Source organism: Gossypium hirsutum, chromosome D03 (assembly GCF_007990345.1).
Source record: "Gossypium hirsutum isolate 1008001.06 chromosome D03, Gossypium_hirsutum_v2.1, whole genome shotgun sequence".
Lineage (NCBI taxonomy): Eukaryota > Viridiplantae > Streptophyta > Magnoliopsida > Malvales > Malvaceae > Gossypium > Gossypium hirsutum.
Genome location: NC_053439.1, coordinates 46,561,833 through 46,589,497, shown reverse-complemented (window position 1 = coordinate 46,589,497; position 27,665 = coordinate 46,561,833). Strand labels below are relative to the sequence as shown.

Sequence of the window (27,665 nt, the reverse complement as noted above, 5' to 3'; positions counted from 1 at the left end):
ATCTTACCATTGTTTTGCTGTCTGAAAGCTTCGACCTTTCTTTGCTAAAAATTAATTATCTATCAGTACAAAATTTGGATGATGCTACCATTTATTTCTATTGAAAATAGACTCATTAATAATTTAAACATGTAAATTTTAACTACTAATTATTTGTCTCCAATTTTTTATGATTTTCCAAAATCAGAATAGGGGAACCCGAATTCATTCTGTCCTTGTCTCACAAAAGTTATTATATCACGATTTACAATTTAATTACTTGCACTGCTTCTTTTATGAGAAACTAAACTCAATAAGCTTTAATTCTATATTTTTTTCATCCTTTAATTTTATTTCCACAATTTATGGTAATTTTTCAAATTTAGCCTACTGCTGCTATCCAAACAGCAAGTAATTTTGGCTTTTCACCGAATCCCATTTTCTACGTTTCAGGTACACACCTACTTTTCTTTGATGCTAAAACAGTTCTCGAGCACTCCAAAGCCTGTAATTGAATAAATAACACTAATTTAATCTCACATAATGTGATCCCAAATCGAACTCGTATCGAGGTTTTAACCCATAAGTGACTAAACCTTACCTTCAACCGATGAACAATAATTCCCACACAAACTAAGACTCCGATTGGTGATTACAAGCCTTTGAATCCTCCCTTAATTGGCATAAACAAAACACTTCAGAAGAAAGTTAACAAACGAAGACAAATCACTTATCTAAAACTTACCGAACGATCGCAGACAAACATAGAGCTACACGAGGCAGAGTGGGGAAAGGAAAATCAAGAAGATGAAGGGTGAAAGAGAGCAAAAATTTAGTAGCAATGAAGAGAAAAACGATAAGAGGATAGAGGGATTTTGGGGAAAGTAAAGAAAAAAAAAGAATAGAATATTTGATAACCACCCCCATCCCTTATTTCTCTCCATCAAACTCCCCACTAAATCCACTACTGAGATTTTTAGTCCATCTTAAACTCTCCTGGACACATGAGCAAAAAGAATGCCCACGCTAAGATTCGAACACAAGACCTCCTTCACACCGACACTCCACTTATCCACCAAACCAGCAGGCCCTTTCTGTTAATTATTTGTCAAGTTTTACTTAAAAGCCTACTGACCAAAGATAGGGCTTATTCATAAAAATACCAAAATTTGCCCAAGTCGTGGCTTGAACTTGGGACCTCCCAAACACACCCAGAACACATAAACACTAAAGCAAAAAGATATTTTTTGTCACACATTCACAATACCCCAAAATAAAATTTTGGGGCATTACATCCTCGGGGGAGAGTTTTACCCCCACTTTGCGGAGAGTTGTTTATGGTTTACGGAGGGGACACCTCGACCATATGTGGACGTACTGCCACCCACAGAAAGGCAACATGAAAGTGTCTTACCCTTGGTGAGATTCAGACCCTTGACCTTTTGGATATAGGTCAATTGTTGGGGTATATGGTCAATTGACCTATATCCAATAGGTCAGGGGTTTGAATCCTACCAGGTTTAAGACACGCTTATGTCACCTCTTGGTGGGTGGTCGTATGTCATGTATGGTCAAGGCGCCCTTCTCTGTGAATCGTATATGACTCTCTGCAAAGTGGGGGGAAAAATCCTCCCCCAGGGGACAATACCTTCCATTATTAATTGTCCGAGTTGGTGTCCCAGAAGACGATTTTACAAAGACTTCTCCCGGAGGAGTGGATTACATCATCAACATACCTATACTATTATGTCCAATATGGTATATGAACTATCAATTTGTGTATTATTTGGTACGTATACTTTCATAAAATGTTCAATGTGGTACTTGGACTATCAATTTGTGTACTATGATGGTACCAGGAGTTAACAACCTTAATAAATACTAAACCAACCAATGAAAATTCAATATTTTTTTTTCAAATCAACAATTTCACATGGATAAGTAAAATTATTAAAAAGTTAAGTAAAACAAAAAATGGAATTAAATTAAAAACAAATAACTAAACTTAAACAATGTGAGTTTAACTTAAAAAAAATCAATTTCATTGCTTGAAATTTTTCTCAATGGAGATTTGAACAGAAAAGTAGTTCTAGGTTTGGACTTACAATTTTTAACTCAAAACTGCTTCAATTTTTTTTAAAACCCTCAAATTTTTAATTTTTTTCTGAAATTTATACAAGGCAAAAATTTCCAAAATTCATGTCTCTTGCGGTTGAATAAAACTTGATTTCAACTATCATGGAATTCTCTAAATTTTGTTTCTGATATGTTTGGGTTCATCTTAAGCTAAGAAGGTAAAATTTTTGAAAATTTTGTTGGAGAAAATCAAGAATAAAATTTTGCAATTAAGATTTTATGGGAAGGAAACTTGATTTCAAATGGGAAACTCTTTGGAGAAGATGACTTTAGTATTTACTTTAATGGAGAATATGACTTTTTTTGCTTATGTAAGTTTGGTATTTATTTCCTTTTTTTATTAACTTATTGTGGTTTAGATTTAGTTATTTTTTTAAAATTAATTTAGTTTAATATTTTTTATTTACTTTTTCACATAATGATATATTATTCATGTGGAATTGATGATATGGAAAAAGAAAATTTTTCACATGCTGAATTTTAATTTGTTGGTTTAGCATTCACTAACAGTGTTAACTCTAAGCACCATAATAATATACAAATTGATATTGCAACATTAGTATGCAAAATGCCACAAAAAAGTATGACCTTTATTGGCGTTTCAAAACAAAAATGTCACTTGTAACACCTTATACCCGACCCGGTCGTCAGGTCCGAACTACAGGATGCTACATTCGTTGTTGGAGCAACTACGTTCAAATACAATTCAATTTAACCATTAATACATGCTAATAATTATATTACTTATTTAAAATATATTATACAATCATTTTTTGGTCTTAAACGAGCTTACTAAAGCTCTTAAGATGACTCGAAATCGAATAAGGACCAACTTGTAAAGTTTTCAAATTATTGGGATGATGTCACGACTTCGGAGGTTCCTCATTGCAACACAACTCACTTTCGATTCCTCGTTGCAGTGTTAAAGGCTCGATACCATGGCATGACTATCTGTTTTCAAATGGTACAAATTTTGGGACATCTAAGACAAAGTTTAAACACCTCAATTTCAGCCATTTCAATGATATGTCAATTCTATACATGCCAAAATTTGCCAAAATAATGATTCAAGTTAACATTAATCAACCACCTTTCAAAAACGACCAATTAGGATACAAAATTGGTTCAAACCTTAGGTACATGCCATTTATCGGAACAAAAAAACTATACAAACATTGGTGAGTCGAGTGTCGCGTTCTAGATGCTGGATCACTTCTCACAACCTCGAAATTCACCTATACTTGCGCACTAAACAACAAACTGTTCGCTGAGTGATAAAGATCAATGATATTTTCATAATTCAAGTCAATTAAACATTAATACCATCATGTATAACATATCTCTTGTAACATCTAATTTTCAAACAAAAATCATTACCATTCATGTGTCAAAATTGAGATTATGCACATTTATATATAAAACAAATCCATGAACAAGCACTATTAGCAATCAATGTAACACATCATATTTTTCTATCTATTTAACAACAATACATTCAATTTGAATACAATTACAACCATTTATTCGTATCATTATTCCATTTTCGTATTGAATCTATTGATTCTCCATGTTTCTATATCAGCCCTCTCGGCTCGTATAACTAGTTCCATTGGTCTTTCACATGCTATCGATATTCGTATATCTCATATATGCATTTATAAAATCAATCATTATTAAAAAATCATTATAAACATCATCTTACAAATTCACATTTTTTATTCCCTATTAACCTAACTCGGACTCGAACGGATACATGGATTTCAACCAACACACCAATTTGACACCCAATGCCTCATCAGAACGTTCGAAGTATATAGATTGTACCCAACGCTTATTAGTATAACTGAAGTAAAAGGTATGTAACGCCCCTAACCCGAATCCGTCGTCGGAACAGGGTTACTAAGCATTACCAGGGTTTACAAATTAATTATCAGACATTTTATTTCATCTAGCATTCATAATTGAAACCAATCAAAATCATACATATTTTCCCTTGAACGAGCCCTCAAGGCCCAAATTTACGCATTAGAAACACATAGGGACTAAGTCGAAAACTCATAAATTTTTTCGAAAATATTTAAAGTTTCTAACATTGCAGGGGTCACACGGCCATGTTTTAGCCCATGTCCGTGCTTGTGTGAGTATACTGACTTGGGTCACACGCCCGTGTGCTAAGCTGTGTGAGCATTTTGTTTTGTGCAAATTTAAGATACAGGGGACACACAGCCATGTCACCTGGCCGTGTGTCACACACGGTTGAGACACACGCTCGTGTCTCTGCTCGTGTGGATGAAAATAGACCATTTTACAAACCATATTTCTCACTCAATTTTGTGTCTATCTACAATCAACATTACACATATCAACAAGCCATAATTAGACATTCAAAATAAGCCAAAATAAGTGACTAAACTCAACACACTACATATAAGCCATCATTAAACAAAATACTTATACATGCCATTATAACCAAAATAAAAACATTGAAAAATACCGATAGAACCGATGGATAGTGTAATATATATCTGATAAGCTTCCAACCTAATCGAGCTTCCGATAATCTGAAAAGTAGAAGAAAACAAATACATAAGCAATGAATGCTTAGTAAGCTCATATAAACTTTAATCATAATACTTCCTTTTCAAATATAAAATTTAAACTTATCAAGAATAATCTAATATTGCTACCACAATACTCATGAAGTTATATTTAACAATTCACTAAGTGAATAAATCTACAGTATCACTTATACATAATATTCCTAGTATAGTAGGATTTTAAACAACTTTAACTCTTCCAAAATTTCTTTATAAGAAATTGCATAACTTAAAACTTACCACTCTTTCATGAGCACAAATATATTTTCATTTGAGCACTTACCCTTTCAACGCATCATATAATAAACATATTACCATTTAACCAGTAACTTGGCACTTATTTAAGCGTCACCAACAACACTTGTTAGCATACTTGAACATATTTCATACCAATTCAACATTGATAAACTTATTTTATCAACATAGCACACTTGAGTTTATTACTCATCACATCTTACATAATTTTCATGTATCAACATATCAAGATATTGATATATATACATATCATGACACATATCATTCTTTTACTATTTCTTCATATACATATATCATCCAAAAACAACTCCTATTATTTTACCATTCGAGAACAACTTACGAATATGAGTACATCGTTTTCAAAATCTCGAAGGCTAAATAGAAAGTAAACATGAAAGTTCGCAACAAATGCTGAACCTCGTTTTACTTGGGTAATTTGCCGTCAATTCATCCTTTACATTTTCTGTCAATCCATCCTTTACATTCGTAGTGCCATAACTCAATTATAGTCTTATCATTAGAATGCCATAGCCCAGCTATGATCTTACATATAAACACTGTCATGGTCTAACCATGGTCTTACGTTCATAGTGCCATAACCCAGTTATGGTCTTATCATCAGAATGTCATAGCCCAGCTATGGTTTTACATATAATCATCAAGAATTTAAAAATATAAATTTAAACCCCTAATTACCTTTTTACAATTTTTGATCATTTTCCAAAGTCAGAATAGGGGAACTCAAAATCAATTTGACCCTGTCTCACAAAAATTCATATATCTCATAATATGAAATTCTTTTACTTACACCGTTTCTTCTATGTAAAACTACACTCAATAGGATTTAATTTAATATTTTAATTAACCTCTAATTCAATTTCTACAATTTTTGGTGAATTTTCAAAGTTAAACTACTGCTGCTATCCAAAACTGTTTTAATGTAAAAGGTTAATAACCAAATTTATAACACCCTCCTTTCCTTTCTCTACAATATTTCCCATCACTTCCTGTTATTTCCCTTCACTAACATATCAAGAACATAGAACCTTATATAATAAAATTTTACTTTAACATCATTTTCATACTTTTTCAATAATATCAAACTCAAAAATACATTGAAATCTTAATGTTCTTACCTTATCCTATTGATTTCAATCTTTAACTTGATTTTCTCTCTCCTCTAGCTTCTATTTCATGAATCTAACTTGATATTCTAGCTCCCCATTGTCTCCTTATTATTTTTCTCTCTTGGTAGCTATGGAAATTCTTTTGATTTCTAAGTGAAAATGGTGAATTTTAGGTAAAAGGACCAAATTGTAAAGAAAGAAAAATTCCTTTCTTCTCTTCTCTTCTCACGTGGGTGCATGGAAAGATGATGAAAATTCTTCGTCTTTCTTTCCTTTTAGACTAAATAAAAAAATAATAAAATATCTCATTAAAATATTAATAAAATAATATTTATCTAATTAAATAATTATAAAATAGCATCAAAATATCTCTAATATCATCATTGCCTTCTAGAGTTCTCTTTCTTTCTAATTGACCAATTTGCCCTTTATGATCTTTTAAAATTCCATCCTTGAGTCATCACTTAATTTGGTAAAATTACAATTTAGTCCCTCATAATTTTTCACCTATTCAATATGGTCCTAATTCATCCATTTTCCTTAGTTTCTAGATCATTCCACCCTTAAAATATTTGCACGTTGGTCCTTCAACTTTTTCATATTTACACTTTAACCCTTAAATTTTGAGTATTTACTCTTGGGCAACAAAAATTTTCTCACTTTTGTGATTTAATCCTTTCTTGAATTAATATGTCATAATATACTTCCCAATATTGACATAACTCAAAATTTCCCTTTTTGTCACTTTATTTCCTTATTTTACTATATGAAGGATATTATCTTACTTTCTTACTGTAGTAATTTTCGGGGTATTACACGGTATGCCCAAAACTCATCAGAACATCCGAAGAAAAATATGCCCAACACTCATTAACTTATAGTTGAAGTAACTCGTACTCAATCTATCCTATGGCCTGACAACTATATCTGACTCTGCCCGAACAATTAATAGGGTATTCAATATCAAATTACATTATACAATCCAATTCATATATCATTTCACATGCAATTTTATAATCTCATTTCAATTCATCATAAATTTACAATTTTCTCATATCACATAAGATGTTTCAATCCATTTTTATATCACATACCATGTATTAATAAATAATGCTACTTTTTATTTTGTTCAATTCACTCTAATATCTCGATATTCAATATCATTCACAATGAATCAATTCATATGACAGTTATATACTCACCTTGATACTCAATCATGCAATTAACATGAATATACAAACAAATATATTGATATCAAATCATAAAAGTACAAATTGAATCCTTTCATCACTTGTTGATGACTCTCGCTTTTCCTTTCTCTCTCGACGGCTCGATGTCGTCTTTATGATAATTCAATAATAAAACAAGATTAGATGTCATCTAATTCATATTTAAATACAAAGTCATGCATATTTTTCAATATTTAGCATCAAATCGAAACCTGATTTCACATTATTTCATTAAGGAGCCTATACTTTCTATTCATATCATAATTTCATGACAGGTTTTCAATTTATTCGATTTGGCCCCTAATGTTACAAAGTTAACTAACAAGCTTATTTAGCCTTACAATTTAGTCTTTATCATGATCTAAGCTTAATATCTATCAAATTCTCATCAATTTCTAAACAATGGTAACTTGCTAAAAACTTTAAAAAAAATAACAAGTTGATAAATTGAATAGCTAAATAAAGCTCCTATGATCATAAATCTATAAAAATTAAAGAAAAATAGCTTAGGGATTTACTTGTAGTAATGGGGCCAAATGCAAGTTAACAATGGCATTTCCTTTTTTCTTCTTCTTCAATGGGTGGTAGGTTTAAGAAGAATATGACATATTATCATCTTTCACTAATTTTTCTATATATAGTTAGATTAAATAATGATTAGCTTAATTAATCATGTATATAGTTTAATTAATCTTATTTAGTTGTTTTAATTATAATTATATTAACTTAATGGAAAACATCATTACCATCAACTATATACTATTTAAAATTGGTTTATTAACCAATTTAATCCTTTGGATAATTGCCATTTAGGTCCCCAAGCCTTTTTTAATTAAAACTCAATAACGATTAAACTTTTATAATTTAGTCCCTGAGTTTTAATTAACTACTCTTTGACTAAATAACTTAATCGATCTTTATTATAATTACATATTAGCCATTTGGAAGAAAAGCTGTAAAATGTTGATAGAAAAGTTAAGTTGAAAAGAGTGAAGAGCAAGGAGGATGGGATGAAGAAGTGAAGTACGAGCATAAAGGAGAGTGTACATGAGTTGTTGGGAAATGTGTCAATATTGTAGTAAACATGTAACTATTTTCTATGTATTTTGAACAAAGAATAAATAAATAAAGTTAATTTCACATTTCATTGCTATATCTTTTGTGTTTTTGTCTTTTGTATTTTTCATACTTAGCAAAATTGTGACAAGAAAATATTAGCTTATTGATTGTCTAAATTCAAAATATTGATAATTGGCACTGTAAGAATGTTTACATTGCAAGAAAGACAACTTACTTCAGTAGATAATCTAAATGAGTCCATAATCCCGTAAAAAATCAAAGTAAGTGTCTTATTATGTTGTTTACTTTTTCAATTGGGGAGATGACTAGTCTTGGCTATCGGAGTAGTTAACTCCACAGGTGAAGACATAGATGTACTCATTGGAAGAATGATGCATTGGACTGGACCCAAGTTGAATTAATTCTTAATCCGTTTATAAATTAATTCACTTGTGACATTCATGGTGTGATTTACCTAAATCCTAAGTTAGTCACTGACCATGCGTATGCAACTCATGTGCTTTGATATAAGTGGAGGCTTATGCTCTAAAGATGATCGAGCCCATAGCTGGTATGTTGGGTACATGACTTGTGTATGACATGGCTTTACTAGTAGCAATGGAATTCATAGCTCAATTAAAGAGTTAACGATATTCTCTCATTGACATTGTGTGGATTAATAAATATGGAATGTGGCCACGAGTTGCTTGTTCTCGAACGAGTAATTTATCACAGTCATTTGTTGACAGTGATCATATTAATCATTAAGAAGACACAACGATAACAATGAGATAAAATATGATTGTATTGAGTGAATGGATTTAACTCAAAGGAATTAAGGATGTCATATGAGTGTAACACACACATGACAAGGTCATTAGACAAAGCAGTTGGATGAATTGCTTTCGTAAAGAGTATACAATAAGGAGTTTTCAATCATGGTACTTATTGTGGACTGACTCTATGATTAAGTAAATTGCAAATTATCGGAATGATGTTTCTGGATATAATTGCAATTACTATAGCCTAATTGTATATGTCTGATTGGTCTCTCCACTAGCTCAACAAAAACTCGATTGGACTGCATCTGAATCAAAAGGAAATTCTATGACTTTGGAATAATTTAATTGAGTTGATTTATTCGATGTGGAATTAAATTGGGTGGTCGTGAGAACTGTTCAACTAGAGAATTTGATTAAAGAATTTTCTTGAAAATTTAATTTTGAAAAATCTCAGTGATTTTTGGGAAAATTAATTTTGATCAAGCAAAACTAAATTAATCAAATTAATTAAAATAAATATGATATTTTTGGAAATTATTTTTCAAGTCAGAAATTTGGCCCAATGGGTAATTAAACTTGAAAATTGGACTTGAGATAAAATATTGGAATCGAGAACCAAAAACCTAGACCGAGACCTAAAATTGGTCGAACCGGGCCGACGGTCCAACCACCAGTTGAGCCGTCACTAGCACGAACAAAACTGGCTTGGGGTTCTGTTAGGGTGTCGCGCCTGCAATGATACCACCGGGCATGGCGATGCCAGGGCTATGACGACGACATTCCGGTGGCTGGTGGATGGTCTACTAGGGTGATTCTTCGGTGGTTGTGCAGTGGAAGAATTATACTCCTACTTGGACTCTACCAGTAATTTGATTTCAAATTGACTATTCAAAAAATAATATTATTCTAAAAGATTTAATATTAAATTTAATCTAATACTTAAGTATTATATTAATTTAATATTAAAGTGATTAAGTTTGATTTTAGTTGAACTCTCTAAATTCTCCTTATATAAAGAGAGCCTTAGGTCATTATTTTTTGCAAACTTAAATTCAAGAGGAAGTTATAGAGAAAAAAATATCTGAATAAATTATTTCAGAAGATTTCTAGAGATATTTTTCTTATTTACAACTTGACCCAGAAGTTTAGAGAAATTGCGAAATTGCCTCACTAGCAATTTTGTGAAAAATTTTCTGATTTGAAGCGAGCCCACACTCGACAGACGTGAACTTGAAGATAGCGGAGAAAACTACTTGACCAAAACTTTCATCCAAGATGAACCGAAAATGTACAATTTTGATTAAGTGTTTATTACTTTTAATATCACAATCAAGTTCTTGTTCTGTAAAACTTTTTAAAACTCTAATTTTTCTTTTAAACTTATTTTCCTCTGCGTGGAAAAGGATCCTTTACTTAGGGAGCGAGTGGGATATAAAGATGGGTTGATCTCCTTTGCCACATGTTGCTTCCTGATAAGTCGGTTGGTCACTCTTTGTTCCTTGTAAGATTTGAAATGTGGCATGAGGTTATTAGGTTACAAGGTATGTAAGTGACAAGTGATAGATGTCTTGTTGGGGTGACTTGGCTCTAGAGGTGTCCATGGGTCGGGCGGCCCGGCCTGGCCCGACGGCCCGTCTGAAATATGGGAGGGTTCGGGTAAAAATATAGGCCCGAAATATGGGTTTGGGCAAAAAAATGAGGCATGTTTAGAAAACGAGCCGGGCCTCAGACACCACTTTTTTGGCCCGGGTCCAGCCCGGCCCGGCCCTAATATAATAAATATGTACATATTTTTTTATTTTAAAATATTTTTAAAATACTTTATTATTTTTTTATTTTTAAAATAAATTTTAGGTGTTTATTAAAAAAATGGGCCGGGCCGGGCTCGGGCTTAGGAACTTTTTCCCGGGCCGAGCCTGAACAAAATTTTAGGCCATATTTCGAGCCGGGCCGAGCCCGGGCCTAGGTCAAGGATCGAAATTTTTTCTGAGTCCGGCCCGGCCCATGGACACCTCTACTTGGCTCCCCTCAAATGGAAAATTTTCCATATAAGTCCTATTAAATGATTAAGTTAAAAATAATTTATGGTAAAATTACACTTTAACCTCTCAAAATGAAAAAATTATGTTTAATCTCTTCAAAAATAATAAAATCTTAAATTAATACATTAATAAAAATTATGTTTTGATAACTATAAAATTTATTAGTCATATCCTTCCCTAAAAAAATTTCTGAATTTGCCTTGATGGCAGAGCATAAATGTGTAACTTATATAATGTAAAATAAAATCAATTATTATCTAGTAGACTCACAATCATTTTTTTTCTTTAATTTTAACTTGACAAACGTATTAAAAAACTGGTGTAAAATTTATTTATTTATTTAGAGAAAAAAATCCTATTTATTTTAATAGTAGTCTTATATTGAATGCAACAAATAATTAATAATTAAATATTTTCAATCAACTTAAAAATGGAACTCACTTGTTGTAATTTGCTGACATCTTTTTTTTATTTCTGGATTTAAACCACCAACATCCCTTGCTCCACTCTCTAAAAGATAAACTGGAACTCATGTTAGTATCCAAAAGGGAAAAGTTTTCTTTTCTTTAGCAAAAGGAGGATGAATTTTATATAAAGCAATTAACTGAGACGTCCACGGCACCTAACTTTTTTATTTTTAAATTTAGGAAGGCATTATTTGGGGTGTACAAGAATCCCCGCAAGCCTTTTGAAAAATCCCAAAAATAAAGTAGTTCTTAATTAAAGGCTTGTTTCAAGGGTTACAATAATTAATAATCATAAGGGCCAGACTATTAGGTTTAGTTAGTGAAGAGAAGAATTATCATTATTAACTCATTATCTTGAATCTTGATCCCTTCATCACAAAACAGTTCTCCATTGGACACCTGTATTTGGTTAAATATGGATTCCCCGAAACCATATGCTTCTTATATGGTTCATCAAGATTACAGGTTACTCTATTAACCTCCCAATATCTCTCAAATTTCAATTACTTGAACCAATATTCATCCCTCCCTTTCCTCTCTATATATACCTTCTTCATCCCATTACTGTCCACCCACCCGCCTCGTAGATGCTTAAGATCACTATGAGATTGACTAAGATACAACCAACCCATGTCACCTTTAGTTAACCGATGCCACTTATATAGTTAGCTAGTTTCTTTTATTCAATTATGTGACTAGATTTGATGGTCAACCCAACCTAGATAGCTAGGGTATTCTTTTCCTTTTTCTTTTTTTTTTGGGTTTTTGCATAATGATTTCTTGGGATGGGTTTGTTTTGCTTTAGTTGCTTTTGTTTAGCACTTTTACCATAGGTGGATTTTTTTCCCCTTTGAAGGGTTAGGGTTTTATACATTTATTGCATGGGGAGAGAGATCTCATCTTCTGTGATGATCAAGACTCAAGTAACTGGGTCAGTGTTTGCAGATGCGGCATTATCAAGATTCACAAACTTAGTATAGGGTTTCATTGGAGAGCCAAAGGGTGTGGTTTAGTGGTACCCCTCCACAAAATCACCTCCTTCTACTTCCAAGTTTTCCTTTCAAATATGGGAATCTTGATGATGCTGCATCAGCAAACATATTGGCTATACTCGTACTTTTTCTATTACAAATGAAAGGAGATTATTCCAAGTGAAATTCCCTGTTACACAACACATATATATTTCTCTGATTCTTTGCACCTTTGCTTGGAGGGTGCTGCAAAATCAGGTGATAACCCCCTTTCTTTTACTTGTTTTTTTTAAAGAACAACAACTTAATTAAACCTATTTGTTGTACTTGTATAAAGGGAAATATATATTTTTTAATAACTTAGATTTCCTAAATTTCCACCGTTGAAGACACTCTATAGGAGGTTTATTTTTTAACAAAAAAAAGAGGAAATACGAAGAGGCAATAGTCTAAGAAACTTGAAGATCTTGATATATACTTGTATAATTTTGTTCAAGTCAGCTCCAATTTCAGGTTAAAAGAAGTTCTTGTGTTTTAAACTGTGAAAAAGAAGCAGGATTCTAGGAATACTTAGTTCGGGTAGGGTTATGGTTTATATATATGGTTTAGTAGGTTGAGGTTGTTCATCCATTGAATTTGAGACTGGTATTAATCGAAAGACTTAAATTTATGCCCTTTGTCACTTTATCTGTGATTTAGTGACAGCTAGGGTTCTATCATTGATATTGTGAATTGTGTATTAGTTTATACAAGAGTCTCTATTTTGATGAATTTAAGAAAGAATAAAATAAGTATCATAACTCTAAAATATCTAATTTTTTCGAATTTTTCTTCCGTATATTTGGAGGATGCTAGGATGTAATACATGAAGACTTGAAACAACATGCATGCTTTTTATTTGTATATGCATATCTAACTAGTGTTTGAATAACTCTGAACTTTAATCACGCTGAAACAACTTGAAATGCAATCAATCTTGTTTAAGACACAAAACATTTTACTAAAATTTTTATGAGGTTAAGGCAATTTATTAAGGAAATTTGGGGAGATGCCATGAATTGAATAGAATCATGACCTGAGATCAGGTTCACACAAGTACCTTTCTACATTTTCACTTTGCATCCACTCTAAGGCAAACCAAGAAGTTGTTATCAGACCAGTTGTCAGACAAGAGGCACCCAGGAGAAGAATAGCTAGCATAATCCAGTTGCCCACCGTCAAGAAACCCAAAAAGGTAAAACATTTTGGCTCGGGTAATTCCCTTATAAAAATTTTTATTGTTGGAGTCAATTTGAATTTGTTAATCAAATTTTTTAAGAATAAAATTATTTCGTGTCTAAATTATTTGTTTGAGTTTTTTTTAACGTGACCAAATAGAATAATTTGTATGAAATATTTTAGGCTTTGATATTTTTTTTTTGTTTAAATCATCTTCGTATTCAAGTTTAGCAAATTTTGAATTATTGAACGTGACATGGGTATTCGATGAATTTTTTATATTATAAGTTTTTATTCAAAGACAAAATCCTTTTATATATAAATATATATTATAAATTGCTTTGTATTTATTATACAAAGGAACTTTACAATAAAAGAAATATTAAAAGTTACTGATTGAGTCCTAGTTTGATTAACATTAATATAGTTGTCGTGAGTTCGAGTGCGTTGAAGTGTATTATATTTCAATTGAAGGGTTGAAGGAGGAATTATATGAGTAATTTTAAACATTGTATCAAAAAAAATATTATAAAAATCTATAATAAGATTAATATTGTATGCGTAAACGTGAATGAGATCGTGATGTTTCACTTTCGTTTTTCGACATACAAGTATGTATATGTGATGTTTAACTTAATTTCTATGGGCAAATTATGTTTCTTATTTCGTTAAAATAAATTAATCAATAACATTTAAAGAATAATATATACCATACTTTCTCCTGCCCATGCTTTGTGCAGCTCACATGTTTCCATGTGATATTCTCAAGCCCACATCATCATCATCATCATTTTCTTTATAAAAAACAAATTACTAAAACCTAAATACATTAAAGAATTATTTAATTTATGAAATTTAAGATTATCTTTAATAAAGTATTGTAAGAATATATGATTATTTTATATGTTATTGGGTATATTATAATTCGTTTGGTTGAAATATAATGTTTTATTATTTGATTGATTAAATGAGATCATATTATTTACTTCTATTTTTTTAGGGCCCAAGTAGTTAGGGCTTTTCTTTAATCAAAGTCATAGGGAAAAAAAAAAGGACGATTATTATAACATATTAAGGTATAATTAACTAGACAAAATATATATATATAATAAATATAGTTAAAATGGTAGTTGAAAAATATATAAAATAATTAGAGAAATTAGTTAAAGAGTTTTATTATTTGTAAAATTAAAAGATGAGAATTTTAACACAATTGTCATCAGCTTAATCTTTGAAATCCAAACAAACGAATATTATTCACTTGAATTAAACTTATTTTTTTGGCTTATCGTTATAATTTAATTTCACTAATTAAATCAACCATTTTTATTTATAAAAATAATAGAAATTCAAGTTATAGCATCTTTGCTGCCTCTTTGGAGTAACTTAAATATCAACTGTGAAACTCGACAAATGGAGTGATAAAATTTTCAATTGATATAAATTTTAGATTGGATCAGTGAAGAAGCTTTACTCCTCTCTCTTATTCAAACACAAAGTGAAATTAATGTAAAGGAATCACTATCTGGATTTGATGAAATTTGGAATTATTATATCCCCAGCAATTGCAATCAAACTCTGGGTTGGTACAAGTCCAGAAACAGCTCCACCATTTTTGATAGGCAGAGTTAAATAAAATTAAAGCACTCATTTGTTCCATGCCAAGGTTGGCTTAGGCAAAATAACACACAGCAAAACCATCACATAAGTTACAACAAAACTCTCCCAACAAGGATTTGAAAGGGAACCAAAAACTATGGTTAATTATGGACGCATGTAAAGCTTGATGCTTCAAGTCCCAAAAAGGAATAGTAAAAAACTCAACACTTGGGAAGATCAGAGGGTGGAGGAGGCAACTTCTGGTTTGGGAGTTCTCCATCCAACACCACCCATGCCATTCCTAAGCCCCAGCTCTGATGAACATCAAAGTGACAGTGCATCAGCCAAACTCCTGCATCATTAACATATAATATCACTAAATGCATTCTCATCTTATGTTTTGAAGATAAAACTTGTATGATCTCAATTGTTACCAGGATTGTCTGCTTGAAAACGGATTGCAACCCAACCACCAGACGGCACCCCGACTGTGTTTCTTTCAACAGGATCAACCAGGTTGAACTTTGGAGGGTCGTTTTCAGGGTCAAAGTTTCCAAAACCCTGACCAACAACATAGAAGTTATAGCCATGGAGATGGAGAGGATGGCTCTCAGCACCAAGGATGCTTGTGTCCTGCAACACTACTTCCACGCTTGTATTGAATGGTATCACCACAAGTTTAGTACCATTGTTTACAACTGTGTTGTTAGGTGGAGTGCCTGTGTAGTTGAATGGAATCAGAGGGAAAGCTGGGAAATCAGTGGTGTAAACCCCTTTAGAATATTGGGAGAAAAAGTGGGATTGGAGGAGTGCAATTCTTGGGAGTGCAAAGGAGATGTTGTTCATTGAAGCTGCAAATTTTGTGGTATTTGTTGGTCCTTGGCAGGTCTGGTTTTTGGGGCAAGGCTTGGTTCCAAGACCAACTGTGAAGAAAAACTTCTTGTCTACTATTTGTGGGACATTGGCAGGGAACTTGGCGGTGGCTAAACTTCTGAATTTGCTTGTAAAATTGGCAACAAAATTTGTAGCATTGATAGCAGGCAAGCCTGGTTTAAGAAGTGGCCTGTTTTTTAAGCTACTGGATGGTGTTTCATATTCGAGAATACCAGCTACAGTAGTGTTATCAAAGGTGCCCATGCCAGTGGCATATGGTCTGGCTAACATCAAGAAAGTGGCATTGGGAGCTTTAGGTTTGGTTTTTAGAAGAACATTGGTGGTTTGTCCTGGTGTTATCATCAACACATTGATCTCAAAGGGCTTCACATACACTGCATCAGCTTCCACCACAGTTAAACTGTGGTCTGCAATGCTGAAGAAAAGCTCATCATTGAGTGCAGCATTGATCAACCTCAGAAGATATGTTTTCCCTGGCTTTACCTTCAGCTTATATGTATCTGTTAATCACAAATCACATGCATTAATATCCAAAGGGATATATAAATACATAGATACATACATGTGTGCAAATATTTATATACCTTTGGCAGAGCAATTGTACAATGGACCTGGGAGGCCATTGAAGGTGTAGGCATCTGAAACATTAGGGCCTCCCCCTGTCTGAAGAGACTGATTGATAACTGCCTCAGGATCAGCATTAAACCACTCTCCTGTAGTTAACAATGATTGAGTTAAATTGCCATCAAAGGACATCATATATTTGCTGCATTGCATGAAGAAGATATCGGTGATTCCGTAACATTACCGAACAAGATCGGGACTTCTTTGTAGGGCTTCACAAAAGGGTAAGATTCGTTTTGCCTTGGGAGGATGATAAGCGGTCCGTACACTGTTGCTCTAAGCCATGAAATGTGAGCATGCCAGAAGAGAGTTCCTCTTTGGCCGGTTATGGTGAAGTTGTACACGTAAGAGTGGCCAGTTTGAATGGGACATTGCGTGATGTATGATGGCCCGTCCGCCCATCCGCTCCGAAGCTGTCGAACTCCATGCCTGCAAACAACATTAATTTACCATATTCCGAAAGAGCTTAACCATAGAAACGTAAACAACTTATATATACCAGTGAATGCTGATATTGTTTGGAACATGGTTAACTACTTTAACGACTAAGCGGTCGCCTTCTCTGGCAATAACACGAGGTCCGGGGAACTTCCCATTAACTGTGACAATGCTCTTAGTGTGGCACAAGCGAGTGATGTTTTTCAGCTTTATCTGCCAAGGGAAAATTGGATGAGTTCTTGAGGATTACATCAATTACTTTCACCTCAAGTTACCCAAAGTAAACAACGCAATATACATACATTGAAGGTATAGTGCCTGGTAATGCCTGTGTGTTTTGCAGTGACAGCCTCAGGATAGGCCATGAAACAGCCAACAGCAACAAAAAGTATCATGACAATTGCTGGTGAAGTACCCATGTTTTAAGCTGGAAAGAAAATATTGAAGTCTTTGAAGGTTTTGCTCTTATTTTGGGATGATTCATGAAAAAAACTGTGGAGATATGCATGTTTATATAGTGACAAGATTGAACTATCTTTAAGTCCATGTTTGGTTGATTAGGTAATAAGATGTTGCAGGTTTGAGAAAGCAGAGATTTACCAACCAATGGCCCCAAGTGTTCACTGTGGAGTGTCATTAAAGTCTGTTAATCAATGTTTTGTCCTTGTTATGCCTGTCAACCGTATCTACAGACGCAAAATTTCACCATCCCCAACCATAATGCAGCTTATTGATGATGATTAACAATGGAATGAGAACCCTTTCTCAAAAAACCAGCGTATATTTACATGCATATAAAGAAAACCAAGTGAAAGTAGAAGAGGTAGTCCCATTTGGTTGGTGATAATAGAAGAAAATTCTTTGTTAAGATTAATGGAGCCTTTGAAAGATGTATTCTAAGATAATCATGTGGCTTCAGATGTTTTATTACCATTGAAGTAAACAGTGAAATAAACATCTCAACCACTGTGCATTTCAATCTGATGTCTTTGACCCAATTATATATATTTATCTTACAGTACTATAAAGGATTATTATTTGATGAATTATTAGGGGACTTTGTTTTAGTTCCCGAAGTGGAACTAAGAAACTGTATATGTCTTGATTTGTTTATTTTATTCTTCAATATTAATTAATGAGACTTGGTGTTTTTTAGTTTAAAAAACTAATGTATGAAATAATTGTTTAACTGTACATCTTGTCTTTTATCTAATATATTTGATAATATACATGCTTCTCAATTGGAGGTAGAGGTGATCATGGGTTGGGTTACTCGGCCTGGCCCAATGGCCCGCTTAAAAAATGGGAGGGTTCGGGTAAAAATATAGGCCCAAAATATGGGTTTGAATAAAAAACGAGGCCCGTTTAGAAAACGGGCTGGGCCTTTGGTAAGATTATTTTGATCCGGGCCGGCCCGAATTATATATTAAATATATATATTTTTTATTAAATATATATATTTTTTGGACTTTTAATCCGAATTATATATTAAATTTTTTTATTTTTTTATTTTTAATCAAATGTGGGCCAGGCTGGGCTCGGGCTTGGGCTCAGGCCAAGCAATTTTCTTTAGGGCCGGCCTGGACAAATTTTTAGACCCATATTTCGGGCTGGGCTGGGCCTGGGCCTAGAAAGCGAACCTAAAATTTTGTCTGAGCCCAACCCAGCCCGACCCATGATCACCTCTAATTGGAGTAGAGGTGCTCATGGGCCGAGCGGCCCGGCCCGGCCCGACGGCCCGCCCAAAATATGGAAGGGTTTGGGTAAAAATATAGGCCCGGGCTTGGGCAAAAAAATGAGGCCCGATTAAAAAACGGGCCGGGCCTCGGGCACCACTTTGTTGGCCTAGGCCCGGCCCGGCCCGACCCGAATATAATAAATATTTTTTTATTTTTAAAATACTTTTTTTAAAATTTTTAAAATTTTAAAATATTTTTAAAATACTTTTTTAATTTTTTTAATTTTAAAATATTTTTAAAATACTTTTTTAATTTTTGTTTTAATTTTTAAAATAAATTTTTGGTATTTATTTAAAAAACGGGCCGGGCCGGGCCCGTGCTTATGAATTTTTCTCGGGCTGGACCTGTGCAAAATTATAGGCCCATATTTCGGGCCGGACCGGGCCCGGGCCTAGGACCCATGCCAAAAATTTTTCTGGGCCCGGCCCGAACCTAGCCCATGAGCACCTCTAAATTGGAGGTGCTATCAGTTTCAGATAGAAATAACCTAGATTGAGTTGACTTAGGTTTTAAAAATTTTTTATGTTACGTTGAGTTGGAGTTATTTCGGATTTGGTTTAATTTCAAATTTGAATTTTTTGAGGATGAGTCATTTGAGTTTATCTATCAAGCTTTTTAAATTAGATTATTTTAAATTTGAATCATTTTAGATATTTTTTTCATTTGTGTTTAAAATCGAATTCGAATATTTTATATATATATTTTTTTAAATTTGACATTAGAATTTGAATCATTTTGAATTCTAATATTTATAAATTTGGATTATTTCTAATTGGGTTTATTTATTAATCAAATCAAATTCAATAGGTACAAATTTGGATTAATCAGGTAATTTTTCAATATAATAAATTATGCCACAGCTAACTGTATCTAATAAAAAAGGATACCATCTTCTTACAGCTTGCCAATCAACCAATTGAATTCAAATTCATCTTGGTGGTAATCATTTCCATAGAAAGGTCAGTGGGACATGCAAAATGGGTTGGTGATAACAGCTATCTCCAACCAAAGAGAAGCCATGGGTGAGTCGCAAAGCCAAGGGAAGACGACTTTTGACCCACCTTCCTTTTAAGCAACTACAGAAAAGATTAGGGTTTATGTGCAGCCTAGCTACTTCTTAATACTGTCAATAACCATACCAATCACTCAAAGCTTAATCATCAAGCTAGGGATAAACCCAGATTTAGCTAGTGTCTACATCAGTTTTATGTTTGCATATTCCTTTTATGTTTCCATGTTTACATCAGTTTCAGTCAGTTGCATACTGCAAAGTGCAAAAGTGGAATTGAACACATTTCCATGATTTATTTATTTAGTATGCTAAATTGGTGTTCTTGGTTGATAGCTAAGGTTTTTTTTTTTTTTTTCCTTTCACTACTTTCTTAATTTTTTTTAAAAATTTAATTGAACATGCTTTTTTTTTTTTGTTACAATAGGAGGCTTAAAGGAGCCTAAGCATAAGTATCATCCTTGCAGAGCATCATGCTGTCAGCTCCCTGCTTGTCTCGTTCATCAGAGTTCATAGTCACTCTTGGAGGTTCACCAAAGACACAAATATAAAGCTCTTCCAAGCCTTGCCATAATGTCAGCAGCCATATTTTGTTGCTGGCTTATATGTCGAAAAACAATCTGCGAATTCCTAGTGCAGAACCTCTGAATTTCTCTGATTTCAGAAAGCCGCTATCCAACCTTTTTAAAAAAATTAAATTTCACCAACAATCTTTTAAAAAAACTTAAATTATTATTATTTAACTAAAACATTAAATTTTTAAACATTACAGATAGACTTGTCCATCAATCAGGCCGAGTATTCCATCAACCAGGCTGAGTAGAAGCCCGAATTTAAAAAGTTTCCTGATTTGGTTCCATCAAGCCAAAAAACACTTATCACTATTTAAAAATAATAAATTATTTAAAAGATATTATTTTATTTTAATATTAATATATCTTATATTTAAATTTAAAAATTATTTAATTTAAATTTGAGTCGAGTTGAGCCAAGGACAAGATTTTTACCTAAGCCTAATTCAAGTTGGGCCACCCGATCCATGGACAAGTTTAATTACAACATATTTAACAATCCATATGTACTTCATGCTTCTTCTTCTTTTTTTGCATTTTGAGTATTTTATAATTTTAATTTTATTTATTTATATATTTTATAAGACTCAGATTGTAATATCTTCAAAACTCCCTTTAGTAGTGTTAATTTGGGTAAATATAAGTCGGATTTTTTAAAATAAATAAAATGTGAATTATTAATGTGAGAAAAGAAGATAGTAGAAGACAAAAATAAAAATAAAAAAAGATTGATATATCGAACAATATTAATTCATTAAATCGTAAAATTTCCTAAAATTTTATAAAATGTAGAGATTCAAAGCGTGAAATTAAAATATAAAAAGATTAAATTGAATTAATGATGGACAGCAATTATAATCAAAAGTGAAAATTTTAATTAAAGGAAAAACAGTGAAATTGTTGTCATGATTTAAATCATTAGATCTTATGAGAAATTGAAGAAAAAAATACTAGCCCTCGAAACTGGGACTTGATGGAGAGATTTCTTTTTATGTCAACATACTTTTATTTTATATTAGGCAAAGGTAAATTTAATCTCTAATGTTTACTTATTTTATTATTTAGTATTTAATTTTTAAAATTTAATTAAATTATTTTTTATGAAAAAATTGATTGACTTGTTAAAATATTAATAATATTGATGTGGTAATTTATGTGTCATTGTATGTATATTTCATTTCTAACATGAATAAATTTTTTAAAAGTTTTTATTAATTTTTTTAAATTTTTTTACTATTTTTTATAAATTATACGTGGACTGCCACATTAATGATCACAATAATGCCATTAAAAATTGTAATAGTTCAATCAATTATTCAATCCAAAAGCAAGCAAATTAACAAAAATTTAAAGGTTGAGGGGAAAATGACCCAAAATAATAAGAGTCAAAATGACAAAATAAATAAATATAAAGGGCTAAATTTATCTTTATGCATTTATGTTATTATTGTATAAAAAATGTTGGTAAAAATTATGACCCTTAGATTTGCTTGGGAATAAAGAATCAATCCTAACTGGATTTTTATTAGTAATAATATTTTTATTTTATATTATTATTTAAATTTTAGGATAATATTACCTAAAAGTATGGAGAACTTTCTCCATTCTTCTCATCTTTCTCACGTCTCCACAATAGTTGGAGAAGGAAGTTTTTTTTTTCTTTCAATCTAGTCCTCCATCATCATTAAAGGTCTTCCATGCTTAAAACCATCAATTTTAATGGAAATCTTTAGTAGAATCAAGATTCTCACAACCTTGAAAGCTTAGATTTTAGGTTGCAAGTGGTGAATTCCTGCTTGAAGAGAGAGAAAACTAGATTGTTTGAGAAACTAAAGTTCTAAGATAAGATTTTCATGATTTGTTAGAAGTATCATGTTTATTTCATATAGTTGAGCATGAAAGTGTGATAAGTGCGTAATTTCTCAATTTATTTGTGATATTTCTACCCTTGAATTATGCTATTTATGTTCTTAGTTATATTATTTATAGTTATATTTTATTTATTATAGATTTAGGGGATAATTAGAGAAAAGAATATTTAAAGTTTATTTTTGGCAAGTTTTTTTGTGTATTGGAATTTCGCACAATATATCTTTAGTATTTTAACCATAACTTAACCTATAAAACTCATTTTTGATCCTATAATATACCAATTCAAAGATAATTGAACGACCTAACCAAAGTTATTTCACAGCTTGAGCCCAAAAAATGTCAAAAAAGTGTCTAAAAATGGTCTAGAAGTTTGACACGAAAATTACCGAGAAACCTAGAAAAACTCTGCTTTATGTAATTAAGGGAAATTTTGTATTTTCTCCATTATAACATTTTCCTTTAAATAGATATCATTAGGTTAATATTTATACCTAGCACGCGACCTTAGTTTTATTTTATTTTAGTGTTTTATTTTCTCCATGAATTTCTAAACTTTTTCTACTTGAAGGGATTTCAAAGTTTGTTTTGGATAGTTTGTGAGATCTAATTATTCTTCATCTTTTCTTTGATATTTGATATTTGCATGCCTTCTGATTTAATTACAAGTATGCAGGTTTATTGAATATTGGATCTATATTCATCGCTTAGATTTATTTTAATACTAGCGACAAACAACATATGTGGGTATGACAGAGATATGCATTCTATATTGTGTGGGCATGTGATTTAACTTAAACAAACCCTGGTAAGGTAGTTTGTTGGTTAGAACTAGGTCTCTCTCGATCTTAATGTTGTCTGTAAGCTAAATCCTAAGTGCGAAGTTATAGGGTCGTTTATTAGTAAGAGAAGTAATTTCAAACGAGCTACCCCTTGGTTATCGAGATGATAATGAAAGATTGGTTGTTAGGTGCGACATCGACAACTGTAACTAGTTTATCAAAGAACACTAAAAACTATCTTTTCATTGGTGATAAAAATCACGAATCAAGCGAAGATATTACTTTTAGCTAGAGATTTGTCATATTGATTTTCTTTTAACTTCTAATTATTGCTTTTTTGCTAAGTTTTAAATTTAGTTTTCTTTAGTTTTGGTTAAATTTTAAGTTTTCTTAACTCCCATTCATCTTTTATTTTATTAATATTTATTGAATAAATAGAATTATCATCGGTCTCTGTGGATTCAACTCTATTCACTGCTATCTGTAAATTTCTTTTTAATTAGGAATTTAGTTTTGGTGGTTTCGACAACCGTATAAAGTGTCATTTGACGAGTATTTTGATTTTTTTTTATATTTTGTGGTGATTATATGAAATGAAATGAAAGAAAAAGAAGTGGATGCAAGAGGTATTGAGAAGTAATTTCAAACGAGCTACCCCTTGGTTATCGAGATGATAATGAAAGATTGGTTGTTAGGTGCGACATCGACAACTGTAACTAGTTTATCAAAGAACACTAAAAACTATCTTTTCATTGGTGATAAAAATCACGAATCAAGCGAAGATATTACTTTTAACTAGAGATTTGTCATATTGATTTTCTTTTAACTTCTAATTATTGCTTTTTTGCTAAGTTTTAAATTTAGTTTTCTTTAGTTTTGGTTAAATTTTAAGTTTTCTTAACTCCCATTCATCTTTTATTTTATTAATATTTATTGAATAAATAGAATTATCATCGGTCTCTGTGGATTCAACTCTATTCACTGCTATCTGTAAATTTCTTTTTAATTAGGAATTTAGTTTTGGTGGTTTCGACAACCGTATAAAGTGTCATTTGACGAGTATTTTGATTTTTTTTATATTTTGTGGTGATTATATGAAATGAAATGAAAGAAAAAGAAGTGGATGCAAGAGGTATTGAGAAGGAGAAACAAATAGAAAAAGCTTGAAGGAGGGTCAAAAAGAAGTTTTGTCAAGCCAATATTTGTAAATACTTTTTGAATTCTTCTTATCATATAAAGAAACTAGATGTAAGCTATACACTAATTTGGTAGCTATGTAAATATTATAAACTTGATGATTACATATATAAACATATATTTAGAAGTTGAGAAACAAATTATGAGAAGTGTTAATATGAGCAAATTAGAGAAAGAATTCAAGTGTCATTTACGTGTGTTCCTTGATATGTGAAATAAGAGATTAAATTGTAAAGTGTGGAAGATTATTGTGTGGATATGAAATTTTGAAAATTAGATTATATTTATAATGTAAATTGGGTTTATATTAGTGATAATGTCCATGTAGACAAGTCTTGAGTTTGTGGAATATAGATGGCATGAAATTAGGAGTACTTAGCGTGCTCATGAATTTAGCACTTCGATTCTCGCTTTTAACATTTCTAGTGTTTTGCAAAAATCTAGCACTTAATTATTCATGTATTTCATGATTACATTCTGTATATCTTTGTTGTTCACATAAGTCCACTATGGTAAGTGAAAGTGTGCTAATTAATTAACCTTGTTGCTAATATGAATTTTTATCTTTGAATAAAAGTTTTTAATCATGTTAATCATATTTATGTACTTATAATTATTTTAGTTCAACTTGTTTTTAGTTAGAATTTTAATGAAAGGAGTTGGTTTGTATTAAAAAAATAAAAATTACCATAAATTAACAATCTTTGCATTAAGTAAAAATTTCAGCTAATTTAGCAACATTCAAGATGCATACTTCTTACATTAAACCTTGAAAAAATGTAAATAGTTGCAATGATAAATTCTACACCCACTAAATTATATTATCACGGAGTAGTCATAATCAACTAGCAAGAATAGGAATTTCATCCAATTAATATTTGAATATAAACAATTTAGACTACCCAAATATTAATAATTGTTTCGCTTTTTGCAATTATTAACTTAAATAGAGCCGTATGAGACGTTATTTAATTAAAATGATGTTAAGTGTATAACCATTAACTTAACCTCCATCTTAAATATGTTCTCGATATGAGTCATCGCGAGATAATCTCAACATGAATCATATATGACTAGTTGTCCTCTTAGAGGAATCACACCTAATAAGCCCTCATGGTATTACTTATTGTAAGGTGTGGCCAGGGTAAAACTGGCTCAAAATATCATCAAGCTATCACTTATGGATCATTAATGGAGGTAATGAGTCTTATTTAGAGACCCTCTCCCACTCAATCTTTTATAAACATGCAAGGTTTTTTAATTCTAATTTTATGGATGAATGAGTAAATGTATAGATAATATCAAGTGGCATTCTTTCCTAACCTAAATGACATGCTTAATCATATATGCACCACATGCTTATCAATTTCATTCAACATACAATCATACAAGATATTATCAATAACAAATTCACAATTGAAAATAAATTGAATTTGACTAGCCAAAGTTTCCATGGTTCTATCCAAAGAAAAAAACAATTGTAAAAGGATTACAAAGTCTTCCAAAAGCATACTTTGTGCCTTAAACTTTTCCAGATAATCTACCTACATAAATACTCCACACTAACTAATCTATTCTCGATTAAAACTTTGTTTTTCATCATAAACCAAAAGTTAAAACAAAAAATATTTCACTTCCCTTAGTTTTTGAACCTGCTATTTAATATCAATTTTTTTCACAACGCCTGAAACTTTGGTCACGTGAAAAATCTAAAGTTTTTCATCAAACAAACTTTAGGAAGTCAATCCAAAATGTCTTAAACCAAAATATTGAATGTCGTTGTGTGTTGTAGTGCCTACCCTATACGTCAAGGCACCTATAGAGATCCTAGCGTATACGTTGTGACGCACGACCCGTATGTTGTGGCACTTCGAAGGCACTTGGCGCATGTGTAACAACACACAACCTACACGGTGCAATGCCCTTGGACGGTGAAAGCCCATGCTGTGACACTCCGCTTGAGTTCTCTTTCGATTCTCATGGACTTCTGCCCATTTTTTATGATCTCATACATGCTTTCTCTAAATATGATTTTTCCGTGATGTCCAAAACTTTGACCACATGAAAAATCTAAAGTTTCACATCAAACAGATTTCAAACACTAGATAAAAAAAACCTGTCATGCTAAAATTCAAAGTTCCCAATGATGTGTGTTGATTTGACCATTGAACTGGTATATCATATCCGTTTCAAATTTCGTCACAAGATTCCTAGCCCGTTTTTGGCTTATAAGATTTTCTAATTGCTGAAAAATAAAAAATCTACATGGAGATGATAGTCTACAGCCTAATTCTAGTAATCACAACTTTGGAAAAATTACATAATAACAATGATTATATAACAAAAAAACATCAATTCATTGATAACATGTTAATTTGCATAACTTTTTGTATTTAATTCGGTTAATCTTTGAATTGATCCCTGCTTAATTCGTGCTTTTATGTTTTAATCTTGTCAGGGATGCAATTGGGATGCTATGAGTAAAAAACGAGCAAAAAAAGACCAAATTGAAACACAGTCAATACAGTGAGGCCGAATAAAAAATGTGGAAAAAGTCAAGGACTCATTAGATTCTTTTGACTTTGTAAAAGCCAAAATTAGAAAAAAAATCTTATTTTATTTTTTATTTAATTTTAATTATATGTTGAATTGGTTGAAGCCAAAATTAGTAAATACCATGTATATAAATAGGCCTTTAATGTATTTAGGGAAGACACATTTAATTTTACATTTTGATTTTCATTTGGAATTAAAGAGGAATTATTCTTTTTCTTTTCTTCCGATTTGAGCGTGAGCATTTGTTACTTTCATTTCCATTTCTTTGTTCTTTCAAAATTCGTTTAGTTGCCTTCCAAGTCCTTTCCTTTCCCAATTTCCTCCATTATCTTCAAATCACCTTTCATAACCTACAAAGCATGATTAAATCATACTTCACTAAATTCCATCTTAAATATAGGCTAGTGTTCTTTCTGATCGGGAATCGTGAGATACGTATCCATACTAAAAATATTTTCAATCGGTATTCACATTTTTCCTAAGTATCGAGACTGACAACTTATCCCTTAAAGTTAACTTGATTT

The 27,665-nt window shown here is 31.7% G+C and overlaps 1 protein-coding gene across 1 annotated transcript; it reads right to left on the bottom strand.

The window, feature by feature from the left end:
* Window positions 1-15,392: 15,392 nt before the first annotated feature.
* On the bottom strand, window positions 15,393-17,901 carry LOC107950335 (laccase-2). Its single transcript, XM_016885159.2, has 6 exons — window positions 17,720-17,901; window positions 17,479-17,630; window positions 17,164-17,408; window positions 16,940-17,068; window positions 15,896-16,855; window positions 15,393-15,813 (listed from the first exon to the last, which is right to left on the bottom strand). The coding sequence occupies exons 1-6, from the start codon at window positions 17,834-17,836 to the stop codon at window positions 15,683-15,685; spliced, it is 1,734 nt and encodes a 577-aa protein (XP_016740648.2). The 5' UTR covers window positions 17,837-17,901; the 3' UTR covers window positions 15,393-15,682.
* Window positions 17,902-27,665: the final 9,764 nt, after the last annotated feature.

Bases quoted from the DNA above. Each gene is read 5' to 3' on its own strand.
- LOC107950335 (XM_016885159.2), bottom strand. From the start codon at position 17,836: ATGGGTACTTCACCAGCAATTGTCATGATACTTTTTGTTGCTGTTGGC. The intron at 17,069-17,163 runs GTAATGTTACGG...TGTTAACTACAG, and splicing joins AGAAGTCCCGATCTTGTTCG to GAGAGTGGTTTAATGCTGAT. The intron at 15,814-15,895 runs GTAACAATTGAG...TTAATGATGCAG, and splicing joins TTTTCAAGCAGACAATCCTG to GAGTTTGGCTGATGCACTGT.